Genomic DNA, 19,599 nt, shown 5'->3' with positions numbered 1-19,599 from the left:
TCCACATTAAAGAGCATTTGGTTGTCTGCTTAACTTTTCCAGTAATGTAAGAACATGAAGTGAGAGAAAGCTGTGTGCTGTACCTCCTTTGCTGAAGTCTTTTCTCATTCCAATTCTCTCTTTCATCCCACTTCATCTCCCTAAGTGGCTGGGTGGATGAGAAATGAGAAAGTGAAATATGGGGAACCATTAAAAGAATGTGGACGGAAATTGTTTTTATGTGCCAACTGGGCTTAAAGCCAGTGCTGAGGGCTTCCAGTTACGGAATGCCCCTCTTGCAAGGTGTTCGTATATCATAGATAACACACTGCCAAGGTTCTTTTTCTGTTGTCATGGTGTGAATGCTTAGTACCCGTGTGTAGCATTTTTACATGTTCTCAGTCATGCCTTGTCTCTTAAGTCTTATTATATAAAGGTCATATGTGTTTATTACTTACACATGTGCCAGTCACTTAAAGAAGGGCCCAGGATGTAGTCCTATGGCCATTATCTATCGTTCAGTTAAAACAGAAGGATGAGCCAAAATGCTGCTTTCCTCTTTCTAAGTGATCTGTAATTATCCTTATCATTTATAACCTACAATGAACATCAGGAAGGCAGTGGTTCTGCTGAAGTTTGTGTGATTAATTGGCAAGGAGAGGCTGTATAGGGAGCATGACTAGTAGACTTCATCGTTTAGGTCTAAGGTCCCACTCTCTTGCAAATCAGGATCTCCCAGTAATCTAGGAAAGACATCGATTCATTTGGTGACCTAGACAGTTCCCAAAAGAGGCTATCTCCTCTGCCTGGGACTGTTGTCCCCGGGATAGGGTGCCACTTTCATTTAGGGTAAGTCTTCCCGCCTAAGGTAACCTAATTTAGAGTATTCCTTATATACGCACTCAGAGATATATATAAGGTTTCTATGGTGATTCTAAATCCTGTCAAGGTGACTATCAAAGTCTGTCTGGTATTGATGTTGTTTATAGAAAGCTACATTTACTTCTGCTTTCTCTACTTCGCACCACTCTAGTCCCAACTCAGAAGATGTTGGGCTTGGTATGATCAAGATGGTGGCTCCAGCGTCCAGCCGCCTCCTTCCATTCTTTACTGGGAGTGAATAGTGTTTATGATGTGCTAGACATTCATTTTAATTTTAAACAGCAGTTCTTCTCCACATGACCAGCATTTCAGCAAAGGAGATGTAAAGTTTCTCTGAGATCCCAGATGACCTGCAGATGGTCTTGAAAGTTGACTGACTTTGAGAAGATGATGTTAATTTAAAGAGAAGGGATGGTTTGCTTCTCTCTTCATGTTTTGAATTTATAGAAGAGTGCTAGTTGTTTTGTTTTTTTGTTTTTTTGAGGCAGGGTTTCTCTGTGTAGCCTTGGCTGTATGGGAACTCACTCTGTAGACTAGGCTGGCCTCTGCCCCCCGAGCGCTCAGATGAAAGGGGGCCACCACTGCCCTGTGTTTTTTGTTTGTTTGTTCTTAAACTTTCTAGAATTGTGTATTCTGTTCCTTCATGGTCTTTCAAATAGCAGTGTATTTTAGAATGTAACACATAGATATTTTCTCTTTTTTTTCTCATAAATATGTGTGTTTATGGTGTATACACACTTGTTGTATATTTTTGTTTGCCTGTGTGATACATGAATTTGTATGAGTGTGCATACAGAGGTGTAAAGTTGCTACTGGAAATTTTCCTTGATAGTTCCCCACATTGTTCATGGAGGCAGGACCTATCAGTTTAACCCAGAACTCGTCAGTATTGTTAGTTTCGCTAGCCAGGTCACTCCGGGAATGACTTAATTCAAATGCTGGAATTACAGCTAGCTGCTACAACCATCTCATAATATAGCTCTGGGGATTCAAACTCTGGTCTTCACACTTGACTGGCAAGCACTTTAGCTATGGAGCTAGGCATTCATCTTTCAGTAAAAATTTGAAAAAGTGAACATGGTACTCTATAAGGATATGTGATCCTTACAAGGAAGTTGACCATTAGGGAACAATTGCTTTCCCCCTATGGGATCATACTGAATAAATAGAGAGTATTTTTATCTTCAGATGCAGATTTCAGAAACACTTCTAAACTTCTTTCAGTTTTCCTCTATCACTGCCTCTTGTTTCACTGCTCCAGACTTTGACCTCTCTTTAACCTTTTTTTTTTCCTTCAGTGAACTGCAGTCAACCACTAGAGGTCTCCAGACCACACTTGAGGACGCTCTGATTATACAGCCTAGTAGGTGGAATGGATACGCTGCAGGAGACATTGGTTACTAAGATTGCTCATTAAAGATTTATGAGGTATTCATTATGTTCCAGAACTGTGCTGTGGCCTGAGAATAGCTTCCAAAAAGTGAGGTCTCTGCCCTAGTAGGGATATGTTCATAGGACCAAATGTGACCACAACTGCAGCACGATCTTGGCATCCTGGCTGTCAGGTCCTTGAGGTTTGCAGATTTGTCAGAGCCCCTAGAACACTCTCTAGCTCTTCATGCACAGTGAGGTCACTCCTGGACTCCTGCGCTGGGACTCTGCCTTTTACTAGCTAGGAGTTCTTCTTTGTTGGGCTGGAGGGGTGCTTTCTGGCTTTTGCTTTTTCTCAGCAGCTCTATGTCTCCGATCTTTAGTAAATCTGTTAGTTCACAAGTCGATGCACTAGTCTGTTCCTAGGTTGCTTAGCCACCTGGGATGTCATCATTGGCCAGCTGCCTGGTCTGGGATAAAAGGACCCTTGCCTCTTCTCTCTCTCTCTCTCTCCCTCTCCTCTCTTGCACTCTCTCTGCCTCACTGTCTTTTCTGCCCCCCACCCCATCACGTCTCTTTTTCCCTTTCCCCATTCTCTCTCTACCTCCATCCAATAAATAGCTTTCAAATAATATCTGTTGTGTGCATGACATCATTTTAAAATATATAACAGAATCTCTTCACATACAGTCACGCACGCATGCACGCACACCCTCTATGAGTAGGCCTCTAGAGGTTTGTTGCTTTATCCTAGAGAATTGTTTGTTTGTTTGGGTCTTTGTCTCACTTGACCCTCTGGCTTCATAGAGTCTTTGAAGTAGAGTAACGTCTCAAGGTAGTGTGCTTTTCAAAGTACTCTGACCCTGAAAAGCACTGAAAAAATGACTATCATGGAGGGGCTTACTAGACAACAGCAGTTGTCATTGTTACAACGGAACATAATAAACTGTTACTTCTGGAAAGCACCACAGAGAAAATTTAGTTTCTTACTCCCCTTTCACACAGTAAATGCTAGAGCTCCATCCTTTCTCATGTGGGTGCATAATCTGTTCTCTTCAGTGCTATGTGCTTCATTAGGAAGTCCCAAACGTGGTACAGTCATTATCAGTGAAATTATCACACTGTTTTTACATGGATAAATATTTTGAACTAAATTGTAGTTTTAAGGATGACTTTAAAGGGCAGTCAGCAAAGGGTTTTTGTGTAAATGGGATGATACAGAAAACTTTGTAATTGTTTAGTCTCTTATAATATAGGTTCCCTAGAAAATTCTATTAGTCACTTTCTAGATGATGGATCTAATTCTAAACATATAGAATCACTGTACATATACTGAATGGGCTACTATTTAGCTGTTAAGAAGGATAAAATTCTATCATTTGTGGCAATATGGCTGGAACTAGATATTATTATGTAAAATGAAATAAGCCACACACAGGCAAAGTATTATGTAATCTTACTTACAAGGACTCTAAAGAAGCTGAGAGTAGCATGGTAGTCACCACAGGCCTGGGGAGAACAGGGTGTTGGGAATGGTGGGGAGGGATTGATCAGCAGGCACTGATAGTTCTGTAGGAGCAGTAAGTTCTGCTGTGCTATTGCATCGTAGCATGAGTATTGATTATGTATTTCAGCAGACCGTAAGAGGGCACTCAAAAAGTTTTCATCATAAAAAAATGCTGAAGAACGCAATGTGTTTTATATGATTCATACATTATATAACTTATACATGTGTAAAACATGTGACGACACATGGAAGTGATTTCTATAGGTGTGGACCTCAGAGCAACATTGGCAAGGCTTCAGGAGTTAGGATACTTCTCATTTACTAAGTTTTGTGAATTATTTGAAGAGTGAATGAGACAGACCAGCCCCCAGATTAGTATTACATAAAGCCATTAGGGATGGCTTGGATAGGAGAGAGAAATAGACACTTCAGTGTCATCATGAGTAAGTAGAAACAATCACAATTCATGGTGTATGCAGGAAGAAGTGGGGGCAGAGTATACCGCAAGGTTTCAGTGTGGGGACTCGGTGACTTAATATGTTTTTAGGATCTCTTTGAGTCTTGTGCTACAGTAAGAAAGCAGCAGACTTTTTGGTCCTCTGACTCCTACAGTCTTTCTGCTCCTGAGCATTAGGTGTAAGAGCTGTGTTGTAATGTGCCCACTGGGGTTCAACATCCAATGACTAGTTGATCTCTGCATTTTGACCAGTTGTGGTTTTCTATCATGGTCTCTGCTACAAAGAGAGACCATTGTTTTGACTCAAGGTGAAGCTACACTTACCTGTGGGTATGAGGACAAGTTGTAAAATGCAGTTAGGAGTTATGCTGGTCTAGTGAAGTGGCGACAGTAAGTTCTCTAAACTCCAGAACCTCACCAGCCCTGGGTAGTTAGCTTTAGACGATTAAACAGCTGTTGGTTACCACTGCTAGCGAACCTCTAGGGGTATCTTGCCATGCTGGTCATTGTTGTGGTTCATAGGTGTCACAGCTGTGTAGGGCCATTGACAAATTCTCTTGACAGATTGTGTCTTCTAGAAATGGCAGGGAAGTTACACCTATGATACTTCAATAATATGGCTTCCTAAGCAACACCTGAACAGTGATAACACCAAGAGACATGTTAATGAGGAAGGGGGGAATCTCTTGGGGCCCTCCTCATGTTCTGAGATTTATGTGTAAACACCTTTTAGTATTTCTAATGGCGGCCTGCAACAAAATCCTTCTCTGACACAAACATCCAATCCCTCTTCTCAGCCTGAGTAGTGCAGTTGCCATAACAACCTGATGAGGGTGGCATGTTTGCTGCTGTGGTAAGGTTGTGTCCGTTGCCGTTTTCAGGATTTTAAAATTCAGCATCACATTCACAGACATGAAAAGAATTCCATCCATCTACTGATTTGATTTTTACTCAGCTAAAAGTCCAAAACCATCACCTATTCCCATATAGAAAGCGTCCATGAGTTTAGTGTCTAGAATTGTGCTTTTGAGAATATGTTTGTTTTCATTAGTAAATGATATAATTCACAGAAATATAAAGAATATAGCCTAAGTAGAAAAAGGTCAAAACTGATTTCAGTGCTTTCTTATTTTGTAAAAGCAGTTTATATTTTCTGTTATTCACATACAAAGTAATGGGTTTTATTATGGCATTTTCATGCATGTATTTCATTTAACTTGTTATCTTCTTCATCTCCATCCTCTAAGGCCCACCTGATTCTCTCTGCCCAGCTCTTGTTGGTCTCCTACCTCTCCCCTTCTATTTTCTTGTCTCATGTATTCCATTACTTTCTCTTGTATCCTTCCCTCCCTCTCCCCCACTCTCCCGTAAGATATAGTCCTCCCAATTCAGGATTCTTCTTGCCACACACACACAATTTTAAATCTTCAGTCCACATATAAGAGAGAGCATGCAGCATTTGCCTGTTTTAAGTTTGGATTATTTTGCCTAACAGTGATCTTTAGCTCCATCCATTTTTTCCCCCTGTAAATATCTTGATTCCTTTATGGGCTGAATGAAAGAAAATTCTATTATGTACTTGTACCACATTTTCTTCAGCCATTCACCTGTTGGTGTTCACCTCAGTTGGTCCATTTCCTGGTCATTGTGAACAGTGCAGCAAAACCGTGATTGTGAGAATATCTGTGTGGTATGCTGACAGAGTCCTTAGGGTACAACCCAGGAGTGTGATGGCTGGGTTCTGTGGTTCTGCTTTTAGGAGCTTCCACATCTACTTTTAGGAAGTGTTCACGTCCACTAACTTGTATAGTGACTGCACCAGTGTACTTCCCACCCCCTGTTTACGAGGGTTCTTCATTTCTGCTGGTTAGTTTTTATCATCTGGACAGAAACTAGAGTCACCTGAAGAGGGACTCAACTGAGGAACTGCTTACATTAGATTGGCCTGTGGGCATGTCTGTGGGGGTATTTTCTTAATAATGGGAGGGCCCAGCCCACTATGGCTGGTGCCACCTGTGGGCAGGTGGTCCTAGGCTGAGAAAGAAAAAGGCTGAGCATGCCAGAGAGCAAGTGAGTAAACAGTGTTCCTCCATGGTCCTTCAGTTCCTTCCCTGACTTTCCGCAGTGATGAATTGTGCCATGGAAGTGTAAGAGAAGTGTATCCCTCCAAGATAGTTTGGTCAGTGTTTTATCACAGCAACAGGAAAGCAAACTGTAGAATGTTTTCCCCCGAGTTTGTTGACATTTGTTTTCTTTCTATGCACGTGTGTGCCTGTGTGTGTGCAAAGTAAGTGACATGGGTCTAATTTCATGCATTTACAGATGTACCCAGTTTTCGTAACACCATTTGTTAGAGGCTGCCATTTCTCTCCAGTGTATATTATTGCCAGAGTTAGCTGCTACAGGCACCTAACTTTCCACAGAGGTGTGAAAGGCTTGTGAGTATATTGTTGCTGATAGAAACAATTTCTGAGCAGGTCTTTTCTTAGCACAAGGAAGTCAAGTCAAGAGGACAGGGTGGTCCAAGAGCAGCTCACCTGGTAGGAATACAGTGGTCCTCAGACTTCGAGGCAAGTGATGCTGGAATGCAGCTGCATCTGCTTGCCATCACTTTGATCTCTAGGTCCTTCTCAGGATGGCATGCCTTGGTGGCTTTTCCATTTCTTTATGCATTTGTTGAGTGTATGACAGGGTCTGATGCCATACACAGTGTGGTAGACATTTCTTTGTTTAGACTCCATGGAGTCAGCTTCTCCAGGGCAGGTACTGTGCTGTACTCACCACAGGACTTCAGTGGTCGAGCAGTAAAGTTACTGCCTCTGCTTCTGCCTTGCAGCCTCCTTGCTGGCTTATCACCTTCTGAGCCACTTTTCCTTGTCTTTGACCTGTAACTTGTTTAGTTTAATGAAGGAGGGACACAGAGAAGGGAAAGGAATGTCTCCCAGGCAGAAGAAAGAAGCATGAGGTGGCTTGCCTTAATGCTGTAAGGGCTGTGGCTGTGCCTGTTTAGAGAGGCTTAGGAGGCAACAATGTGCCTGAAGGTAGACTTGTACTGGACTTTCTACTAGGATCTGGAACTTCCTTGCAATATGCATGATAAAAGCACAGTGTAGACAGCAGTGAAGTTCAGATAGCTTTGCATTCTACCTCACAGGAAAACGGGGGTGTGTTTGGGTGTGCTGGTGATGTTTCGGCTGGATTTTAAATGGCAGGCAGGATTACACCACACAGAGAAGCTGTGTGTGGATAATACCATTTTGTTATGTTTTTTAGATATATGATGGGGTGTAAATGAAGGGCTGTACATGAGACCAACTTTGACATATTAGGAAAATCCTGCTGCTGCTGGTGTCAGTGCAGCATTAGGTCTGAAGGAATTAGATATCCTGGGAGGATGAGCCCATGGCATGGATAAAAAAGTACTAACCAAGCCAGCACCGCTGTAAGCTTTAATCAGTAGATACTGTGGGTAGAAATATGATGGGCAAATTCTCAGAGAATTGCATGTGAGAGGCAGCCATGTGTGTGTGTGCGTGTGCATGTGTGTCCTTTTATAGCACTTAAATTATCTGACCTTGTGTCTTGTATGGAGTTTGAGAGACCAAAAGATAAATTCGCAGCTATTATTAAGACCTGAAGTAGGTGGGTGGAGAAGTCCAGTAATGCCGTGAGGGGAAGGACCACCTTACTGCATTTTTTCCCCACCCACTAGAGATACAGTTGCTAGGAAACTGGACCATCCCCCTAGGGAGGGACACCAGATCATTAATGGCCTGGGAACCTTCCTATAGCCAAACGATTCAAAATGTAGCATTTTGACCAATAGATGCTTGCCAAGCAGGAATCGCCTCTGCCTTGGGCATGCTGGGATGGACCAGAATCTTTAAATCACCCAACTAACCTGGGCATGCGCGCTCCACTCCCACCGCTTTGGCTGTGTCGGTGTGTGGGCCCAAGCTGCAGCTTGTAATTTACAATAAAAAGAACCTCATGTATTTACAGCGGAGTCTGTTTATTCCTGGTCTTTTGGGGTTCGTGAACTGGGCAGAACAAGTTGTATTTGAATAGAGTCCAAGAAGGAGACCACCTTGTTTTCCTGAGGTAGCAAATTTCACAATGCCACTTGTCCTCCCCTAGACTGGTTGTTTGGGGTGAGGCACCAGGGACCTCTGGGAGTTAGGTTTTAAGTGTTTGTAGGAGGCATCCCAAGTCACTGTGTCAAGCTCCATGCAGCTGGAGTCTGTCTGCTAAAGAGTGGGGGATTCTGCCTTTTGTCTTTGGCCTCCCACAGTAGGTTGTGGTGCTTGAGGGAGCTAGAAATTTAAATAGCAAGAAGAATTTTAGCATTTCCATGTCACAGAAAATAGCTTTGGCAATTTAGACAGAGAATTGGAAGACAAAAAGGTGGGTTTCTCCTAGACCAGATGAAAGGCAGAGGTGTCTATTGAAACTGGGAGTGAGATTAAGGTTGGAGGGTAGGAACATTCAGAATTAAGTTTACCAGATCTGATAATTGATGTATATAGAGCAAGTGAGGGACAGTGGTGAACGGAGGAGTTTTCTTTTATTATTTTATGTATATATGTGCCTATGTGTATGTACTTGTACCGTGTGCTTGTAGGAGACCTCACAAGTCAGAAGAGGCATCGTATCTACTGGAACTTGAGTTATGCATGGTTATGAGCTGCTGTGTGGGTACTGGGACTAGTTAGAACCTGGGTCCTTTTCAAAAACAGTAGGCTCTCTTAACTGATGAGCCATCTCTATTGCCCCTGGAGTTTTCTTACTCTAGCTTCCAGGTGTATGATTTATTAAGGTAAAGAGAATAGGTAAGAAAGGCAGATTTGAGTAATAATATTTTAAAAATATATTCCAAAATTTAAAAATTAAAATCCAGTTTCCAGATAAGGTGTGCAGACCTTCAGTGAATGATAAGTATTGGCAGTTTGTGTTACAAGTGCATAATCAATACAAACAGGTTAAAGAACAGAGGCTCTCAACCTTTTGCCAGTATCAGAAATACCTGCATGGCTTGAGATGCCATCTGTTACTGTGTGCATTCCCCCAGTTTCAGGTTCTGGAGAGCTGGGTGGGGCTGGGGATTCCCATTTCTAAGTTAGTTCCCAGGCACTGCTGGTTCTGAGAACACACTTTGCAAACATCACCTCATTCTAGAAAGGTCCTCTTTCCTTTGCTTCCTTCCCTAGGCAACCGTGGTTCTCATCATGAATAGCTTGGCTATTCCTTTATATCAGTGATTCTCAGCCTTCCTAATGCTGTGACCCTTTAATACAGTTCCTCATGTTGTTCCTAACCATAAAATTATTTTGTTGCTATTTCGTAACTGTAACTTGCTGCCGCTGTGAATTGCAGTGCAAATGTCTGATGTGCAGAGTATCTGATATGCAACCCCTATAGGAGTCAAAATGCACAGATTAAGAATTGCTGCTGTATGTGCTGTATTCAGCTGGAATTATACTGTGCTTTTGTCTGGTCTTTCCTGTACTAAACACTGATTCTGAGATTCACCTATACAGTATTTCCCTTTACTTCTGAGTTATATTCTGACACATGACCACAGCATGGTCTGTCTGTATCTCATAGTTCTTACTGACAGACATTTGGTTTACGTTCAGTTTCGGAATGTTATGAAACTCCCAGAGCCTTGATATACAAGTCCTTGATATACATGTGAAATAATTTGAGTTCTCTTGAGTAAAATACCTAGGAGTAGAACTGCTGGGTCATAGGTGGATTTATGCTCAATTTTATAATAACCCCCAAATCATTTCCCACAGTGATGGTAGTATGAAGAGTTTCATTGTGGTTAATTTTTCTCTCACTGCAGTTAAGATCCTGTTAAGGTCAGTTAAGTACTGACCAGGCTGAAGGACTTCTGTCAAAGAAGAAAGCCTGTGGTGGATGGAGAAAACAAGGCAGTATTGGGACATCCACATTTACTAACAGAGATACTCCAGCAGTTTTGAGAGTTGAAGTCTGCTGAGACAGAAGTAAATGAGTTCACAATTCTTTGAAAGAACATCCGCTAATGGATATGTGTGCTAATCTCCAATAGAGCTCATAAATAAAATAAGTCCTTACAATTTAAGAAAGTTAGAAGGTAGCACTTTCAGTCTGAACTACTTTTAATCTTAGTTTATCTGAAAATCATTTTCCCAGAAATTCTAAGCATCAGAGGATCAGAGCAAAAAGTCTAAAAACAAAACCTTAGATTATTTCAGATCATTGGGATTGGCCCAGGTGGAGTTGCCATCTGGGGAAAGAAGTACCATTCAGGTCGCAATTATGTAAAGATTAAGTCTGCATGTGTCACAAGTTTAGTGTGAAACAAACAAGTCACTCAAACTCTTTTGTAATGTCAGAATGGGGAAAGTATTTTAAAATATGACCCATAGTGCAGAAACCATCACAGAAAAGACATTGAATTTGGTTGTGTAAAAATTGAGGATTTCTGTAGGGCAAAACCTACCAGAGCCAGAGCAAGACGGAAGACTCTGTGTGGGTGGGTATGCAGTGATAGCTCAGTGTGATAGTGATAGCCTTTCTCCTTGAGAACTAACTTTGGATGTACTGATGGGTTTTAATAACCTTGTGTGTGGTTCCACGACACTAGAGGCTGAGGCAGGAGGATCACTTGTGATTTTGAGGACAGCCTGGTCTACATAGCAAATTTGGGCCAGCCTGGCTTATATTACACAACCTCATGTTAATAAACAAATTAGTTAAACAACAAAGGCTTTGGGGTAGATTGTTCACAGAAAGTAAAATGCAAATAGCTCTTAAACACTATGAAAAGTTGCTCAACCTATTTATTGTAAAAAAAAAAGGAAAAGAAGGGAAAGAAAAAAAAGGAAAAGAAACTAATTCAACCTAAGTATCTGCTTTCAGCTACTGCTTTTAGATCTGACAGAAATCAGCAAGTTTGATGACACACTGTGCTGGAGAGGATATACTGCAGGGTGTTGGGGATGAGGGCGGTTCAGGTTGGGAACGGAGAGCTGGAGGTGAGCAAGCAAAGTCAGCCTTCAGAACAGGACGGGCAGGGTGAAGCAGGGCCCTGCACACTGACAGCATATTGAGGAGCAGTGGCTAGTGAAACTGCAAAGGGAAGCGAGAAGACCAAACACGTCACTTTTCACGCTGGTCACCTGGAGGCAGACTGCAAAAGTAACTTCATCCCCCTGTTCCAGTTGTCGTCTCAGAAGCTTACTGCTTAATATGCTCACCCTTGTTCTTACTGAGCTCTGGGCTGACTGGTTCAACTCAGCCATTCTGGCCCAAACTCCTCTCCCGGCTGATTTATTCAATCTGGAGAGGCTGAATTGCTCTGCTTGACCTCGAACTAACTCTACCAGTCTTTTCTAATCTTCTGGCTTGTTCTCTTTCTCTGGCTCATTTTGTTTTCACCTGTGTCTAGCTTGTTCTCTCATTCAAACCTCCCTCTGTAAAACTTCCTGGTAAAACTGTCCCCCTCTGTCTGCATTTCTCCTTAAGTAGCTCCTCCCTCCCCCCCCCATGAGAGTTGGATGTATCCTATTCTGACTATTCATCATTTTTTTCTGCCACTGAATTAAACACCACTTTCAAACATGGGTGTTTTTTTCTACAAACTAGCTTTACCTTTATTGTTTGGGATTAAAGGCGTGTACCACAACTGGACCTAAGCTTTTCTTTACCTGCTCTAAAACAGGCAGGCCTCGAACTCAGATCTGCTTTACTTCTGTCTCCAGGATTAAAGGTATCTTTGTATTCCAACCTGATCACACAGACCTACAAGGTATTGGATGTGATCTCTTGCCAGAGCAGCCAGGTTCCGAATTAAAATTCCTCTGCAGCAGAGAGCCTTACAGATGCTAGTAGCTCAAGGGTATCACTTAGTTGTGCTCTGTCAGGGTCACCACAGAATGTGGCATTTCTCTATTTTCTATTTAAGAAAGTGGTTTAAAAGGATTAAGTGAAAAATCAGTACATTTAGTAAATGAATTTTCTTACTTAAGAGTTACTGTTGCTGTGATGAACAAACACATGAACAAAGCAACTTGGGGAAGAAAGGGCTTATTTCAGTCACATGTAACAGTTTATCATCAAAAGATGTGAGGGCAGGAACCTTTGCTGTGATGAAACACCATGACCAAAGCAACTTGGGGAGGAAAGGGCTTATTTCAGTCCATGTAACAGTTTAGCATCAAAAGCTGTGAGGGCAGGAACCTGGCGGCAGGAGATGGTGCAGAGGCTGTGGGATGAGTGTTGCTTACTGACTTGCTTCCCTATATAATCCAGGACCACCAGTCCAGGGATGGTTGCACTACAGAAAATGGGCTGGGCCCTCCCCTATCATTCACTAACTACCTTTACAGGCCTGCCTGCAGCTTGATCTTAGGGAGGCATTTTCTTAGTGGAGGTTGTCTCCTTTCAGATGACTGTAGCTTGTGTCAAGTTGACATAAAACTGCCAAGCCAATAATGTAGATGTACTGTTGGTTATCACAAACTCGATTTTTAGAGAACATATTTGTAGGTATTGAAAAAACTGAAATATCTCTTGATTTTGTCACCTTTTACTGTTCCTCGATTCTTTCAGGAGTAGCACTAAAGGCTTGGGACAAAGGGTGTGGGAGGGTGTTTGGCTTTCAAAAAACAAATAGTATATGGAGTTTAAAATAATAGTTCTTTTATTATTTATTTCCTCCTCTTATTTTTCTTACTGTTCTTCATTATTTCTGCTATATTGCTCATTTTACTCTCATAATTGTAAGAGGCACAGTGCTGTTGAAAATGAAGTCACTATCATTTTTAGATTCGTTTAGAGTTGAAAAAAAAAAAGGCTAAGTCAGATGACCACTGGAGATAGCCTGTGCTCCTGGACGTTAGCATCCTAAACACTGCATATTATGCCTTCAGATTTAAACACTAGGGGGGAACAGGTCAGCAAATATTTAATGAGATTCTCCTATGCCCGCATTCCTGACAGAGAACCTAATTATATGCTCAAACTAGAAAGATAACTTGATTTACAGTTTGGTTGCTATCGCCATGGATTATTTCAGTGTCCACTTTGAATCACCAAGGCAAAAGCTTAAGCAGAAAGAAACATATAGTGAGTGATAAAGGTGCTAATATAGGGCTTTTAGTGTTTTCCTCGCAGGCCAGGTTCTGACATGTATTAAAAATATCAATTAAAAACAAAAAGTGCTGTGAAGTTGGGTAAGTGCTGTTCTCCATAGAGTCTGAAAAGCAGGTCCTCTCTGAGATGCTTTGAACGCTAGTGAGCAAATACTGAACTACTTCGTATTTTACACCGGCCCTCTTGGGAAGATGTTGTTGACAGGGATAGCTGATTATCTCAAAAGAGTTGAATTTATAGGACTTGGAAGCAGTTGGAAAGATATTAATTTTCTAACACTGATGTTGGGCTACTTAGGGAGCTGTGTGTGTCTTTAAGGTATGCCTCTTCTGGACAGTGTTTCAAATAACAATTATCCCAGGTTTAACTGAGGGATCCCCTGAGATGGATTTCAGATGAAATAGCCTTTAGCCAGTGGCACTGGAGGAAGCTGGAATAGATTCATAGCAACCTATAGAAGGAAGGAAGTTTCTTGCCTTTATATTTAGAAAGGCGGAATTTAGATGGGTAACATTCTCTGTGCTTAGAGAGGAGTGGGGTGTCTCTGAGTTTAGGAGCCATGAAGCCCTAATTTAGGAAGCTGATCCTATTGTCCCTCCCCCATCTCAGGTCTGCTATGTGGTACAAGTTTGGCAGCTTAGGGAAGGAACTAGTTAGGTATCAAAGTGTGGTGGATCCCCCTACCTGGGCTACAAAAGCCTAAAGGGGTCATAACTGGAACTCTGAGTTAGGGTTGGTGGTGTTGCTTCTTCCTCTTCCACAGGCTTGAGAGCAGTCTGCTTTCAGATAGGCCCTCATGTTGCCCCTTGGGTAAGGTCTTAGTAGAGTACAAGAGTTTGCGTAGCTTTTGTCTCAGTATCTCTCTTAACGTATTTGTAGAGGGCCCAGCAGATATTTGTTGCACATGGGGGGTGGGGGAGGGGTGGGACATCTGGCTATCCTGGACAGCAGTTGCTCTTTTGCCTGATCTCCTTTTCACGTTTGTTGTTTTGATTATTCTTCTGTTATTAAAGACTGTGAAGGCCATTTTAAGAAGGTCTTTTTGAGGGTTTGAAGGTCCTCCTACTACTTTCTTAGCTTTTTCTTATTATCTGAAGAAGATTGGGTGATAAAGTAGCCAGCACTTTCCTGCTTCTATGTTGGTTCCTAGATTGGTATGTTTAAGAGGTGCTGCTTCGAATTAGGTCACAAAGGCTGCTGGGTTTCTTTTTAGCCCTTTGAGTGACTTCCTGGATGGATTTCATCATAATTTTGAGAGTCATCCTTTTTTTTGTTTCCTGGATCAGGCAGGTTAGGAAAAAAGCCATGTGTGCCAAGTCAGCAGAGCCAGGTAGATGGTCTAAGATTACCTGTAGGATACTTGTTAGCATTCTGGGTGTGAAGCCTTCCAGGAAACGCTGCTGCTGAGCCCCTTATCCAGTTTTTCTTTTCTGATGTTGTAGACAAGAAAGTAATTCTTAAAAGGTTATATTGTATGAACATGTAATGTGTAGAACTCTTTGGAGTGTTGAATAGTGTCTTCAGAGAAAAAAACAAGATCCAAGGTTTTGTTTTGTTCTTTAGCAAAGAGATCAGATCTAGGTGTGGGGATGTGTAGCACTATTGGGGGGACAGGAGTCCCTGTGGAGCTTAAGGAGTATTGAGTCTTTTAGTGTATAGTAGAAGGGGAAGAAAATCTGGGGCTTGGGAAAGGAATGTCAGAGAAGTGCCGTGACAGTTGGGAGAATGGGCTGTCTGAAGTTAGTGCCAAAAGGTAAGGGAGAGTGAGGAATTCCTGTGGGAAGCGTAGTGTGAGAGGCTATTGGTTACAGTCACCAGGAGAGAAAGAATCTTGAGAAACTTCTGCGTGTCTTAGAAACTGTTCTGTTGCTATAAACACCATGGCTCAAACTGACTTTCAGGCAGAGCGTCCTCCCGAAATGGCGCCCTGTAGGAAGTTCTTCGTTGGGGGCAACTGGAAGATGAACGGAAGGAAGAAATGCCTAGGAGAACTCATCTGCACCTTGAATGCGGCCAAGTTGCCGGCAGACATTGAAGTGGTTTGTGCCCCGCCCTCTGCTTACATTGACTTCGCCAGGCAGAACCTAGATCCCCAAATCGCCGTGGCTGCACAGAATTGCTACAAAGCACCCAATGGAGCCTTCACTGGGGAGATCAGCCCTGGCATGATCATAGACTTAGGAGCCACATGGGTAATACTGGGGCACTCAGAGAGAAGGCATATCTTCGGGGAGTCAGATGAGCTGATTGGGCAGAAAGTGGCCCATGCCCTTACAGAGGGACTTGGGGTGATCGCCTGCATTGGGGAGAAGTTAGACGAAAGGGAAGCTGGCGTCACAGAGGACGTTGTTTTCAAGCAAACCAAGGCCATCGCAGCCAATGTGAAGGACTGGAGCAAAGTCGTCCTGGCCTATGAGCCTGTGTGGGCCATTGGGACTGGCAAGGTGGCAACACCTCAGCAGGCCCAGGAAATACACGAGAAGCTCCGGGGATGGCTGCAATGCAATGTCTGTGAGATGATGGCTCAAAGCACCAGAATCATTTATGGAGGTTCTGTGACGGGAGCAACCTGCAGAGAGCTAGCAAGCCAGCCTGATGTGGACGGCTTCCTCGTGGGTGGAGCTTCGCTGAAGCCTGAATTTGTGGACATCATCAATGCCAAACAATAAGCGCCGCCCATCTCTTCCCGCCTACCAAGCCAGGACTAGGTTGCCCAGGAATCCTACCAGTCACAAATTTCTGATATAATCTGCCCCATCTTGTGGCCTAATCCACCCTGTACCTCCCCAAACCGCTTACACATCCTTGGAATATTTGGGACCAGACCACTCCCTTCACCACTTACAATACATAGAATTACAGTGTCACCAAGGTGGCTTCCTGGCTGAGGGGTGGAGGGAGTGGAAACAATTCTGTCCTGTTCAGGCTAAGGCCAAGATCCTCTTACCCTAAGTGGCAGGATGCTCTCCTCCCCCACAGTGCCGAAGCCCTTTTGTTGTGTTTGTGAACCATCCTACATGTAAGGGAAATAAAAACTTCCCCCCATCCTCCCCCCAAAAAAGGAACACCATGTCTCTCTCTCTCTCTTTTTTTTTTTTTCTTTTCTGAGACAGGGTTTCTCTGTGTAGTTTTGGCTGTCCTGGACTCACTCTGTAGAACAAGCTGGCCTCAAACTCACACAGATCTGCCTGACTCAGCTTCCCAAGCACTTGGATTCAAGGTGTGTACTGCCGCCACCCCGACGCTGCCTCCACCACTGGCTATGAAACTTAGTGTTTTAGGTGTATGTAGTTCTCTTTTGATAGGCATTTAAATTAGATACTGACTGACTGATTTTTATCCACATTATTTTCCTTTTTCCTCAGATGGAAACTTTCATTTCTACATCAAGTTTACCCATCTCAGAAAATTAGGCGAAATGATATTTTAAAAGCACATGCACATTTCATCTCAACCTTTCACTTCATGCTGTTTTAGGAGCCATTTTTAAAGAGTTAACTTAATGCTCTTTCATCATTTCTGCAATTTCACATCTTTTCAGAGGTTATTGTAATTTCTTTTTGCCATTGACTGTGTTGGTGTCTGAGTCAGAAATGGAAGAAAAACTGGAACTGCAATGAATAAGCCTTAATTTCCTTCTAGCAAGTAAATTGTGCAGGTGCTACCAATTATGGACAAGCATCTATGCAAACCTTCAAGCATGTGGGGCTTAGAGTCACCTCTAATAGTTAGGGGAATAGTTTAGAAGGTGCCATGTTTTGCCTCTTTCAATTTCTTACATCTGTACCTCTGAAATGGAGATAATTTGTTTTTCTTCCTTTCCCTCTTTCTTCCCTTCCATTTCTCCCCTGATCTTCTCTCGATCACTTTACCCTCCTTTCTCCCCCTTCTACATAGGATCTCATGTAGCCCAGGCTAGTCTCAAACTTGACGTGTACTTTCGAGGTGACCTTCAACTTTTGATTCTTTTCCCTCCACCTCCCAATCCCCTGGTTTGTGCTATGAAAGAGTACATCCCCAACCCCAATTTGTTTATTTAAATAAAAAAATTAAGGTGTTGGACTTTCTTTTCTGCTGGCCTGGCACTTATGGCTATCCTCCTGCCTCAGCCTTACCAGCATGTACTACTTGCTGCTGTGAAGAGATGAGGTTTCTAAAATACCAAACTTTTGGGCTCAAGTGACGCCTGTTCCATGTCCTAAGTAGCTGAGCCCACAGGTGCCTGCCATTAACCCCAGGCATTTTTTTTTTCTCATGATGTAGAAAAGAGGCAGACTCATGTTGTTAATCAAAAAATGATAGTGCTCTTATCCTCAGTTGTGAACTGCTGTTATCTGCATAGTATTATCTTCATGGACGTCGAAAGCAAAGTCAGAATTGCATTGAACATATATCTTTGATTACTTGAGCCATGTAAACCCCGAGTAATCTAGCGATTGCTACAGAAATGAGTGGATTTCTGAGCTGTAGAGCTGTGCTTCCACGGTGGAAAGCTGAAATGTGTGTGGAAAGCATTTAGGATATTAATGTTTGGCCTTGGTCTCAGCCGGCTTTGTAGATGGATTTGAGATTGATTTCTCTCAGGAACAGAAGCATCTTTCTCAGTCAAGATCCAGTTTTTATTTTAAACTTTAACTCTGTTGAAGTTATCTTCTACACAATTATTGGGTTTGATTTTTTTTTTTCTCTTTCTTTCCAAAATTAGGTCTTGAAACTTTGTTGTTGATTAGATGTGCTGTCCTGATGGTTATGGTTCTAGAACATAGGAAGTAATCTTCCCTGCCATCTTCAGCTCTTCACTGTGAGTCTTGTTTGGGGTGACTCTAAGACAGGCACCTTTACCCTCTTGATTAGAACTAGCCTAATAATAAAAATTTCTTTAAGGCTAAAGATGTCTGTCATATGACCTGAAGGTAGACTTTGCTATTGCAGTTGCAGTGGCTCATTTGAGAAGAAGCACCTTGTGACTTTTCACAGACTTTGACATTTGGTGAAGTAGCTACTGTGGACATAATTACAATGAATCATAAAGTTTTATTTAAATATTTAAAGTAAATTCATTTCTTGAAAGTAAAGCAGAATTAATGTAATGTTACATACGTTGTGTATATATTTCCAAAGTATAAACAGTTTCTATTAACATTTAGCTATAGATTTATCATTTACTCTAAAAAGATCTTTTGAACTGTTGCTTAGGCACTGTGCTTTGAGCCTGGGGATACCGGTGGGGGTTCAGAGAAGAGCGAGCAGGTTTCTGGTGTGAGGAGCGTAAGCTCCTGGATGGGAAGGACTTGTAAGTATATGACCAACACCTAATAGAGGCACATAGACTGTGAAGAGAATGTTCTCCTTAGGGAGATTTGTTCAAGGAGCTCTCCAAAAGCACTAACTTTCAAGTGATATAGAGGGGAGACATGAGCAGTGAGGGTGGAGAAATGTGGTGATCAGAAAAAAGTCAAGAGTGTCAGAGACCAGCAGTATTAAATGGCACAAAGAAGTCAAGTGCACTAACTATTTTTGGTGTTGGGGCTGGAACCCAGGGCCTCCCATGATAGGCAAGTGTTCCACCACTCAGCTACCCTTCCGCCTGAGTGAAGAGTCTATTCGTCAGTTATTCTGTAAAGGCACTGCCTTGGAGAGGGCAGCTTCAGTGGAGCTCTGGGTTGACAGTTACAATGTAGAAGTTTAAGAGTGAACAGGGAGAAAATTTGGCATGTAGATATAGGTTATTGCTTGAGAAATTTGTTAGAGAAGATGCAGAGATGTTTTGGGAGACATAAGCCAGGGAAGGGTGTGCACGGAAGACTGAAAGCATGTGAAGGCATGAGAAGCTTGAGCTCCCTGGCAGGTGGTCCAGGAGGAAACGGTTAACAATGTAGAGACTGGAGTCCAAAATGAAAACATATAATGTAAACCCCTGCATTTTGTTGATGCTTTTCTTCTACTGACATTGTATTCACAGTGCGGTGTTCACATGGTGAACACAATTCAGAAACAGCACACACAAAGTTCCCAAGGCCACCCTACTGAAAGGTGAGTTTAGAAAGAAATGAGTTGGTCCATTGAAGTTCTGGAATGTTTGGAGTTATATAGAGAGCACATGCTGAAGGAAATGGGTGCAGAGCTGCTGTTTGACAATTTGAGGTCAGGTGATTGTTTCCCATTGTCTTAATTAGGGTTTTATTGCTATGAAGAGACACTATGATCTTTGCAGTTCTTATAAAGGAAAACATTTAATTGGGTATGGTTTACAGTTTCA

At 42.4% G+C, this 19,599-nt stretch overlaps 2 protein-coding genes across 2 annotated transcripts in view; both read left to right on the top strand.

Annotated features, from left to right (window-relative positions):
* Positions 1-19,599, top strand: part of Aven (apoptosis and caspase activation inhibitor) — a 142,380-nt gene that overhangs the window by 41,370 nt on the left and 81,411 nt on the right. The gene's annotated exons all lie outside the window — the stretch shown is intronic.
* LOC129670546 (triosephosphate isomerase-like) lies at positions 15,260-16,089 on the top strand. Its single transcript, XM_055599082.1, has one exon. The coding sequence runs from the start codon at positions 15,260-15,262 to the stop codon at positions 16,007-16,009; it is 750 nt and encodes a 249-aa protein (XP_055455057.1). The 3' UTR covers positions 16,010-16,089.

This window comes from Psammomys obesus, unplaced genomic scaffold, assembly GCF_907164565.1.
Source record: "Psammomys obesus unplaced genomic scaffold, mPsaObe1.curated_primary_1811, whole genome shotgun sequence".
Taxonomy (NCBI): Eukaryota; Metazoa; Chordata; class Mammalia; order Rodentia; family Muridae; genus Psammomys; species Psammomys obesus.
The sequence above is the reverse complement of the archived record's forward strand: the minus strand, read 5'-3'. Positions and strand labels throughout refer to the sequence as shown.